At 33.6% G+C, this 12,041-nt stretch overlaps 1 protein-coding gene across 1 annotated transcript in view; it reads right to left on the reverse strand.

Moving 5' to 3' along the window:
* Positions 1-12,041, reverse strand: part of CEP162 (centrosomal protein 162) — a 111,365-nt gene that overhangs the window by 18,159 nt on the left and 81,165 nt on the right. Inside the window, exons 20-21 of the mRNA XM_027854209.1 lie at positions 9,825-9,988; positions 8,293-8,397 (exon numbers count right to left, since the gene is read on the reverse strand). Coding sequence (XP_027710010.1) covers positions 8,293-8,397; positions 9,825-9,988 — 269 coding nt within the window. The remainder of the gene's footprint in view (positions 1-8,292; positions 8,398-9,824; positions 9,989-12,041) is intronic.

The following is a 12,041-nucleotide window of genomic DNA, read 5'->3' on the forward strand; positions in this document are numbered from 1 at the left end:
GGGCAGTTTCACATCTATTATTATTCTCTGTGGTATCTTTGAAAATTCACTAACTTCTGTTGAAACTGAAGCGATTCTAAATGTCTCCTTTCACTTAGGTAGAGGAAGGGACTGAATGACTCTTTAAGTTAGCTTCATAAAAGGTTAATTTCAGTTAATGTATGGGGTTTATGCAAAGAGCATACTCTATTTCAATTAATTCTGTGGAAAAGAGAACTGAAAACAAGGTCACACATTAAGGAAGGAGCTAATTTAAATTTAAAAATGCATACACATGTATGAAAACAATGAATGGATTAAAGGAACAGCATAAACGGCATGTTTTTATTTTCTATATTGAATAAAATTTAATTTTAAAAACACAAGTTTATATTCTTATTTTTAAAACAAATCCTATAATTACTTGAAAATCTGGTTTTATAGTATATTCTTCACCTTTATACTGCTTTTTTTTTTTTTTTTTAGTGAGGCAATCAGGGTTAAGTGACTTGCTCACAGTCACATAGCTAGCAAGTGTCAAGTGTCTGAGGCCAGATATGAACTCAGGTCCTCCTGACTCCAAGGCTGGTGCTCTATCCATTGCACCACCTAGCTGCTCCAACTTTATACCACTTTTATGTTTTACTTTTTACTCAATGGCTCCTTTACATTACAGATGAGGAAGCGAGGCCCAGAAAGGTAAGAATTTATTTTAAAATGGGCAGCTTTTTCTTAGATGTCTAAAATGACATGCACGGTGCTTTTAGCATGTGAGAAAATTTTTTTCCTTGAAAAGATGGAGAAAATGCCACTAATTGGAAAATTTCTTTTCTACTTGCATCAAAATAGCATCACTTGAACTTCTGGCTAAGAAAAAAAGTATTCCCCCTCATAAATAACTTAAATTTGTTTTGACCTTCACTCCAGTAAAAGTATGTAATAATGATTACATTATGCTATACTTTGCTAACCACAAAAATATAGGTCAATTTTAAGTTAATTACAATGCATCTCTATAGAAAAAATAAACAAGATTAGAAATGCACGTATCAAATAAAGTACAACAAAATATAAGAAGATGATGAATGTAGTTTTTGAAGGGAATAATGAAAGACAAAACAAAATATTCTGAAAAATGAGAAATTTAATCAGAGTTGTATATTTTATATTACTACCTATAGTCTGCTATTTTCAACTTTTATTTTGGTATTTGAGATATTTTAATTTAAAGACACAACTGTGGTTATTAATTTTTTCCTACTTGAAGATAATCTCATATGGTAGTTACAACTGGGTATAACATTCTTCAATTCTTCTTTTGCCTAACATTCTGCTTTGACTTTGGTATTGCTCAGGTAAAATAAACTCAGAGCACTGAAACCCTCCACCAAGTCTGCCTTTGATGCCTTATCATGGCCTGGTGGAGAACATAGATTTACAAAGGCTAGATCTGAATACAAGTTCTGAAAAGTTCTATGATGATGGAAAAACTTCAAGTACAATGCCAATAACAGATGACATATGTTCTTTCTGAGGGTCAGCCAAGCTAAGCAGAGGGAACCTTATCACCAGTATAACGGAACACCTAATGATGAATTCTTGGGCCATGGGAACCCATGAAACCAAGGAAAATATAAAAAGGCTCTCAATTCAATGCAGCCTTCTTCTATTTCTGTAGTGATAAGAGAGGTAGAAGAAGAGTCAGAGGATGCTAAGAATTACACAGGTGTAGCCCATCTATAAATATTAGCTCCTAGAACTCTAATGGTATAAGGTGTTACCACAGAGTTGTTTTAATTAGTATTTTTCTTATTTTTAGTGATTTGTAGCATTTTTTAATATGGCTGTAGATAGCTTGCCTTTCTTCTTTTGAGAACTAACTATTCTTATTCTTTGACAAATGGTATATGAATGTAATGGAATATTAACATGCCATAAGAAATGACAATAAGGATGGTTTCAAAGAAATCTGTGAAGACTTGTATGAATTGATGCTGAATGAAGATGGCAGAACTAGGACAACAATTTATAAACCACCACCACCACCACCTGAAAGGCAAACAACTATGAAAAACTTAAGAATGCTGATTAATGCCATTACCTACAATGACAATGATTCCAGAAGATGGATGGTGAAGCACTCTACCCCACCTTCAGACAGAGAAGTGATATGAGTGAGACAAATATTTTTGGATACAGGTAATGTGATTATTTCTTTTGCTTAACTATTTATATTTGTTACAAAGAGAAGTAAATTCATATTTCTTTAAATGTTTGTTAGAATTCAGTTTTAAATCTATCTGGTTCTGGGTTTTTTTCTCTGGGAGTTCCTTTTGGCTTGTTCATTTTTTTTGGGAGGGGGTGATGGGTATTTGAATTCTTTATTTCTTGTTCTGTTCGTCTAAGTGTTTTATATTTTTGTAAATACTCATTGTACTTATTACTTTTGGGGCATATAATTGGGCAAAACAGTTTCTAATCATTTCCTCTATCTTTGTTGTGACTTCTTTTTCATTTTTTTTATATTGGTAATTTAGCTAGTGGTTTATCTTTTTTATTAGTTTATTTGTTAATTCAATGTATTTTTTGTTTTAAATTATGGCTTTGTCTTTGATTTTCTGTGGTTTTTTTTTGTGTTTGGTTGAGGTTTTTTGATTGTTACTTTCCTAATTTTTTAGTTGTATTCCTAATTGGTTGAGCTATTCTTTCTCTTTTTTGTTGATGAAAGTATTGAGTTATTTTTTCTGTAATGACTATTTTGGCTGAATCTCTAAAGTTTGTATATGCCATCTGTTGTCAATTTCTTTTATGAAATTATCTGTTATTTCTATTATTTGTTCTTTGATCTACCAATTTTTTGTGATAAAATTATTCAGTTTTCACTTAAGTTTGAATCCTTTCTTTAAATGTCCCTCACTGATTATAACATGTTACTTTATGGTCAGTAAGGGAGTATTTAATATTTCTGCTTTTCTACATTTGTTTCTAAAGTTTTGATGCCTTAATGCATGGTTAATTTTTTATGATGGTGCTATATACAGCTGAGAAATATGCATACTCTATTCTATTCCCTTTCATTAACCACCAGAGAACTATCATATCTAACTTTTCTAAAGTCCTACACAGGTCCTTAACTTCTTTCTTGTTTATCTTTTTATTAGGTTTGTTAATCAATACATATGTATTGCTGTTGTTCAGTAATTTCAGTTGTGTCCAACAGTTTGTGACTCCATTTGGGGTTTTCTTGGCAAAGCTACTGGAATGGTTTGCCATTTTCTTCTCCAGGTCATTTTACAGATGAGGAAATGGAGGCAAAGTTAAGTGACTTGCCCAGGGTTACACAGCAATATGTGTCTGGGGCTGGACTTGAATTGAGAAAGATGAGTCTTCCTGAATCCAGGCCCAGTATTCTATCCTCTGTGCCATCTAGATGCAAGTATTTACTATGTGTCAGACACTATATTAGGTTATTAGGGATATACATAGAAAAAATAAGGCAATATCTATTGGAAAGGAGGTTACATTCTTTTCTTTTTTTCAGAATTTCTTTTTTTTCCCTCAATTACATACAAAACAATTTTTAACATTCATTTTTTAAAATAAATTTTGAACTCCAAATTGCCTCCTTCCTTCCCTTCTCCCCTCCTTGAGAAGATAAGCACTTTAATATAGATTATACATGTACAGTAATTTTTATTTTTTTGTTTACTAGGTTTTTTTTTGTTGTTGTTAAGGCAATTGGAGTTAAGTGACTTGCCCAGGGTCACACAGTTAGTAAGTGTCAAGTGTTTGCTGTGAGGCCAGATTTGAACTCAGGTCCTCCTGACTTCAGGGCTGGTGTTCTATCCACTGTGCCACCTTGCTGCCCCCACGTACAGTCATCCAAAACATATTTCCATATCAGCCAGGTTGCAAAAGAGAACACAGATTCAATCCAACTCCATCAATTCTTTCTCTGGAGGTGGACAGTATTTTTTATCATAAGACCTTCAGTATTATCTTGGATCATTGTATTACTGAGAATAGCTAAGTCATTCATAGGTGATCATTTTACATTATTGTTATTACTGTGCACAATGATCTCCTGGCTCTGCTTAGCTTACTTTGCATCTATCTATTCTTATAAGTCTTTCCAGGTTTTTCTGACCATCCTGCTCATCATTTCTTATAGCACAATAGTATTCCATCACAATCTTATGCCACAACTTGCCCAGCCATTCCCTACTTGATGAGAATTCCTTCAATTTCCAACTCTTTTCCACAAGAAAAGCTATTATAAATATTTTTGTACATATAAGATCTTTTCCTTTTCCTTTGATCTCTTTGGGATAGACTTAGTAGTGGTATTGCTGGGTCAAAAGGTATGCACAGTTTTATAGTCTTTTGGGCATAGTTCCAAATTACTCCCCAGAATGTTTGGGAGAAGGTCTGTTTAACTATATCACAGAGGGCAAGAGAGGGAGTAAATACATTATTTATAATAAATCCTGCTGATTTAACTCTGTATAAAGCTATTTAACGTGTTTCTTGTAAATAACATTACCGTATTGTTGGATTTTGCTTTTCTAATCCATTCTGCTACCTTCCAGTGCTTTATGGATGAGTTCATCACGTTCATGTTTAAACATTTTGATTATGAATTGTGTTTTTCTCCATTATCATCTCACATTTTTTTCTTGTTCTTTTTACTATTTTCTTTACAAAGAATAAGTGGATGGAGAAATAGAAGGAATATGATCAACATTAGATATTTATAATTGAATTAATCTGTTCCTACTCTTCTGTTTTATTCTCTTTACTTGGATTTTGATCTTGTTCTTATACGTTCACTTTTAAATATCCTCTTTACGATTAGCCTCTCCAAAGTTGACGTTTCTTTTGCTTGTGACTATTTACTTCATGACTCTACTCTCCTTCTTTTACCCACTTTCCCCCCTTCCTTATGACCACCTATATCTGTTAAATTAACGTATTTCTATACCAAACTCAGTTTTATATGTGTTTAATTCTCATTTACATAGTTTAGATAAAAGTGAGGCTATAATACACCTGCTTTCATTACCCCTTCCTTTATACTTATATGCTGTTCTTGTCATGCATATCATTTATGCAAAATAGTTCTACCTCTTTCTTCCATTTCTTCCTTAGCATATTCTTTTTTCCTTCCCTTTTCTTTCCACTCTTAAAACCTACAAAACAGAACAGAACTACACACAGGTCCTATATTTGTCTCTTAAAGACATGAGGATTTTTAAGGGATATTTATATCTTTTTCCTATTAGAATATAAATATATTATCACCATTTATCCCTTTTCAGTTGCTCAAATGCATTTAAATTTCAATATTTCTGTTCTGCTCAAGTCTTTTCATCAGGAATGCTTGAAAGTCCTTTTATATTAAAAACACATTTGACCCTTGTAGATTATACTTAGTTTTGAAAGGTAAGTTATTCTTGGTTTTAAGTTTTTATCTTTTGTTTTTTGGATTACTTTATTCAAATTTTTCTTTTCCTTTATAGTAGTTGCTGCTATCTTGTGATTCTGACTGTGGTTCCTTAGTCCTTAAACTCTTTCTTTCTGGATGCCTAAAGTATTTTTTCTTCGACCTGGAACCTCTGAATTTGGGTTATGACATTCCTGGATTCTAATAGATCTAGGCAGGGTTTTGTTTTTTTTTAAATAATTTACTGAAATATGATGTCTAGATTTTTGTTTGGTTATGTTTTTCTGGGTGTCAGATGATTCTTAAATTATCTCTTCACTTGTTTTCTTGGTCCACTTTTTGGACAGGTGATACTTTACACATTCTTCTAACCTTCTTTTGGCTCTGTTCTAATATGTCTTGGTGTGTCATGGAATTACTGTGTTTTTATTTGTTCCATTTTATTTTTCACAGAGTCCACTAGCTGGGTAAGGTTTCTCATCTTCTAAGTTATTTATTATCCTTCCATTTTTTCTAAGAGCTCTAATTTCATTAAAAAAAAAAACCTCTTGCCTCAAGTCATTCTTTTCTTTGAGATTTTGCTTGTAATTGTGTTATATTCAATTCTTCTGGGTTTACCACTTATTCTTAGGCTACTATATTTCTTCATTGATTTCAGTGTTTTCTTCTCTTTACTCATATTTGTATCCTTGTGTCTTAGATTAGGATTTTGTACTTGGACTTAATTTTTTTTGAAATCTTTAGTTTTTACGAAACATTCACTTCAAACACAACTCTCTGTCCTCCCTTAAGCATTCTTAAAAAAGAAATTTTAAAAAAGAAGTTCAGAAAAATTAACCAACACATTAACTGTGTCTGACAGTATATTCCATACCCAAATTCCTCCACCTCTGTAATTAATCAATTAATCAACTGACAATCATTTATTAAACACCTATTATGTGACAGGCACTATGTTATGAGTTAGGAATACAAATTAAAAAAAAATTAAACAATCCCAACTTTCAATGAATTCACATTCTAATGGGAGAGACAAATACTTATACAGAGTGTCCCAAAAGTCTTGGTGCAGTTTATAATAATAAATAATGTAACTACTAAAGCTTAAAATTGCACTAAGGCTTTTGGGACACCCTGTATAAGTATACAGAGAAATAATATAAGGAAAATAAATGTATATATAAAGTAGTAAAATATCACATAGTTTGAGAAGGATGACATAAGCAATTGGGGGGGTGGTAGTGGTGGTCAGGAAAGGTTTTGTGTAGATGGTGCTTGAGCTGAATCTTGAAGGAAGAGAGAGAATCTATGCAGTGGAGATAAAAGAGAATACATTCTAGGGGGTTGTCCAGTGCAAAGGTACATAGATGGGAGATGGAGTTTGGTATGTGATGGAGAGGAAAAAGGTAAGGGAAGGGACAGAGGATGGATGAGAAAGCAGGGCATCACAGGTTACAAGAGGGGTTGGTATTGAAGGCTATTCACTAGGACAAGTTTGGTCATTATAATTTAAAACATAGCATTCTATTTCTTTTTTGTTGTTCTTATTTAGATGATTGTAGATAATGTTTATATTGACTTCGTGGTTCTGCTTACTTCACCTGTCATTCATTCATAAAAGTCTTCCTATGCTTCTCTGAGTTCTTCATTATTAATCACTTCTTATGGTACAGTAATATTCCTTTATATTCACATCCCCTAATTTGTTCAGTGATTTCACATATAAGAACCTATTTTACTTTCAATTTTTTGTTACTACAAAGTGGTGCCATGAATACTTTGGTGTATATGAGAACTTTCTATCTTTGACCTTCTTGGCACATCACCTCACAGTGGAATATTCAGGTCAAAGGTATGGATTCTCTAGTCACCATTTTTTAAAAGCATAAATCTAAATGGCTTTTCAAAACAGGTAGACCAATTATGTTTATCTGTCTTACAATAGTTCACCCACAATATTCAATACTGAATATTTCTATCTTTTGTCATCTTTGCTAATTTGCTGTGTGTGAAGTGAAAATTCAGAGATTTTTTAAAAATTTGCATTTCTCTTATTATTAGCAATTTGGAACAATCTTTATATGGTTGCTAATAGTATGCAATTCTACTTCTGAGAATTGTTTGTCCATATCCATTGACCACTTACCTATTAGAGAAAGCCTCTTGGTTTTATATTTTTGTGTTAATTCTCAATATATACTCAATATAATACTCAATATATACCGCTTTATTAATGTTTTCTCAAATTCTATATTATAAACATTCTGTTGTTGTTCGTCCTTTGTTCTTTTTTTTTAATTAATAAATTTATTTATTTTTAGTTTTCAACATTTACTTCCACGAGATTTTGAGTTCCAAATTTTCACCCCATCTCACCCCTCCCCCCACCCCAAGATGTCATGCATTCAGAATACTCCTTCCCCTAGTTTGCCTTCCTTTCTTTCTCTCCTCCCCCTTCTCTTATCTCCTTCCCCTTCTATTTTCCTGCAGGGCAGGATAGATTTCTGTACCCCATTTCCTGTATTTCTTATTTCCCAGTTGCATGTGAAAACATTTTTTTTAAACATGTGTTTTTAAAACTTTGGGTTCCAAATTTTCTCCCTTCCTCCCCACCTACCCTCATTGAAAAGGCAAGCAACTCAATATAGGTTATATATGTGCAGATATGCAAAACACTTCCATAGTAGACATGCTGTATCACAAACATTTTTAACCTTATAGAGAGCCATCTTAAAATATACAAATGAGAATCACAGATCTAAAGTAACATTATTAGTGCTTTCCAAAGGAAAACAAAATTACTTTCCCTCAGAGAGAAAAATACATTGGTTACAAAATACTTTTAATATGAAATCAAGTTTAACACATACTTGTCGTTCAAGATCCTGAATTTTTTTAGCATCAACTGCTCTGTCTTTCAGACGTAACTTCTGTTGTACAGACTGATTCCCGGCTTCTGTTTTCAGTTTTTCAACCTGTTCAACCACAAGAAAAAGGCATATTGAAAGGCAATTTAACATGTAAAATAAGCATGTGGTGTGTGGCTCATGGAAAAAGAATATTTCAATTGGTTTCAACGAGTGAACAATCCTGGAAATTGCCTGCTTTATTTTTTCTCTGGTGGTAGTCAATGAACTAGGTGGCAATTTAATTGAATAAACATTTATGTGTCTACTATGCACAAGGCACTATGGGAGGCCCTGAGAATTCAATGACAAAACTGAAATAAGTGCTTGTAATCTAATAAGGGAAATGAGACATGTTACAACACAAATAACTATATATAACTAGTCAGGTTTGACTAGAATGAAGAAAGCAAGCAGAGTAAAGAGGAATACAGACTGAAGAGTTTGTCAAAGTCAGTGAACGGAGGATCATGAGTGCTCAGGCTTTCAGTATCATACTTTAATTGGCAAACCACAAAGAATCACAAAATATTTTTAAGGAGAAATCTATGTGATCAAAATAGAATGTTAGGCTAAACAGGAAGCAGGATGAAGATGAGATTTAGGAGGGGAGAAAGTGGAAGTAGGGATACAAGTGAGGAGACTATTACAACAGTCTTGGTGAAGGGTATAAGAGACCAAATTATAGTGATAATAGTGAAAGTGGAAAAGAGTAAATACGTTTGTAAGCTATGGTGGAATTGGAATCAACAGAACTTGACACTGGATGGATACTGGGGGTAGGGTGAAGAATAGTTAAAGAAGACAGCTGTTGAGTCTGGGTGGCTGGAAAGATGATTGTGCCATACCCAAAAATGGACATGTTAAGAGTAAGGGGTAGTTGAGGGATAAAGATGACAAATTCGGTTTTGAATATGTAGACATATTCAGTGAGACATCCTTGGGGACATCTACCAGACTCCTGGAAATGTGAGACTTAAGTTCTGGGGTGCAGTTGAGAAGATTTTGGAGGCATAGGAGGAGAGGTAGAGTGAGAGAGAAGGGAGGGGAGAGAAGAGAAGACAGGAGGAGAGGTAGAGTGAGAGAGAAGGGAGAGGAGATAAAAGGGGAAAGGAGGAAAGAAAGGACAAAAGCTGTTAGGCCTTTAGGAAAAGCCCCTTTCCCATTTTCCCCGCTCACCCCTCTGACCTTAGTTCTTATATTAGAACAACTGAATATCAGTGCATTATTTTGCAAAATCCAGTATTATTACTACAATGAAGACTCATGCTTTTCAAAAATTTGTACTTCACTTTGAGTTAGATCCAAAGATTTGAGATAAACATAAAAACTTGTTCATGCCTAGCAATGATCTACAATCTATGATTATATCCAGGCATCAAAAACTATTTTTAAAAATTAAGGAGTCAAAAATATTTATAAAACTACATATAAATGCTGAGAAAAATGGTATATCAGAATTGCTACAGAAGTAAATTCTGAATTATAACCATTACCTGGAGTTTGAGCTTCTCAATTTCTTCATTTGCCTCTTTAAGTCGAACAGTATCTTTATCCAAAAGTTCCTGATTTTCTGCATACCACTGTAATCTCTTCTGCAAACGAGTGATTTCTTGTTTGTGAGTTTCTTCCATGAGCTTTATCTCATGTGATTTCTCACCTACAAAACAAAATGCCTCTAAATGCACTGAAATCTTTCAAAATACAAAAACAGAATCACAGAATCTTACAAGTTGGAGGGAACCTCAGAGATTATGTGGATCTTCCTAAACAGCAATCTCTCTATAGCAAGGGTTCTTTATATATTTCTTGTATTCTCAATAAATTATTTATTTTGATTTTTATTATCTTTCCTTCTTGTGTTCCCTCCCCTTAAACAATAAAAAAAATTATAAACCTTCATAACAAATGCATAGTCCAATAAAACAAATTCTATATAACCATAATTTATGCTATTAGAGAGGTTGAAATTGGTAAGATAGTTTGTACTTGGGAGTTCTGAATTACAAGAGGGCTAAAGGTAATCAGGTGTCCACATTAATGTGGCACCAAAATTGTCAGCACTGAGGAGCTACTTAGGCTACCTGTGGAAGGATGAACTGGCCTAGGTGAGAAACAGAGCAGGTCAAGACTTTTGGGCAAACCACAGTGAGGAAGAAGGGGCCCATAAGTGGCTGTTGTACTTCTGGCCTGGGAGAGACAGGCAGACCTATTTTCAAGACAAAATTCTACAGTAGGGGTTCTTAACATTTTTTGTGCCATGGACTCTTCTGGTAGTCTGGTGGAACACATGGACCTTTTCACAGAGTAATGTTTTTAAATGAATAAAATAAAAAAAAGGATTATAAAGGAAACCAATTATACTGAAATATATCAAAATACTAAAAAAACTATACAAGTTCACAGACACCAGGTTAAGAACCCTTCCTTACCATATCACTGAGAAGTGATCATTCAGTTTCTGCTTGTAGATTTCCAGGGATGGGGGATCCCAGTGTGTTTGGAGAGATAGCTCTAATTGTTAAGAACTCTTTCTTTCATTGGTCCTAAACCTGCCTCTCTGCCACTTATATCCAGTTTCTTTTTAAAAATTTTATTTTATTTTCCAATTACATGTAAAAATAATTTTTAACATTTGTTTAAAAAAATTTTAAGTTCCAAATTCTTTCCTTCCCTCCTTCCCCTACCGCCTCCGAGATGGCAAACAATTTGATATAGGTTATATACATGCATAGTCATGCAAAATATATTTCCATATCAGACATGTGAAAGAAAACACAGACCAAAAAAAAAAAAAAACTCATGAAAAACACAAAGAAAGTAAAAAATGCTGTGCTTTGATCTACATTCAAACTCCATCAGTTCTTTCTCTGGGGGTGGATAGCATTTTTTTGTTATACTACCCACTGTTTCTAAAGCAACCTTCTGAGGCCAAGCAGAAAATCCTAATACCTTCTTTTATATAATAAATGGTCCTTTAACTACTTAAGGTATCCCCCCTTAAGATGTTCTCCTCTCCAGGATAATCATTATCTATTCATGACGTGGTTGGAGGTGAAGTATCTCAAGTGACCCCTTCACGATTCCAACAATTTTCCTCTGAATTTACCCCAGTTTGTCAATATACCCCTTCTTCTGGGCACCATGACTTGATGTACCCCAATAGCATGAGGTTACCCATAATAATAATAATACTAATAGAGCTTTTAGGTTTGCAAAGCACTTTACATATTTTATCCCATTTGATTCTCACAACAACCTTGTCAGGTATTATAGACACTTTACAGAGTAGACTGGCTGGAAGATGTTAGGTGATTTGTCCAGGGTGATACAGCTTGTTAAACGTCTGAGCTAAGGATCTAAATCCAGATCTTCCTGGCTAAATTTTCTGGTCTCCCCATTAATCCTTTTATTTACTTCCTTGACTTTTGTGCCCTTCTGTAAAAATTTCAAGTTTCACTTTTATGTAAACAACTCCTATTTTTATTGACCTACTGGAAACTGTTTCCCACTTATAATGTTCAGAATTGTGCTTGGACATTTATTATATGGTACCCCATGAGTGACTCCTGAAACATGGAAAGATGTAGATAGATACTATAAATACTATAAAATACTATAAAATACCCAAATACTATAATACTATAAATACTATAAAACCCATGGCCTTGACCTGTATCATCTGAGATACTATAATGTGGAAATGATGAAGG

The sequence above is a fragment of the Vombatus ursinus genome, unplaced genomic scaffold (genome assembly GCF_900497805.2).
Source record: "Vombatus ursinus unplaced genomic scaffold, bare-nosed wombat genome assembly UNPS02000582.1, whole genome shotgun sequence".
Classification (NCBI taxonomy): Eukaryota; Metazoa; Chordata; class Mammalia; order Diprotodontia; family Vombatidae; genus Vombatus; species Vombatus ursinus.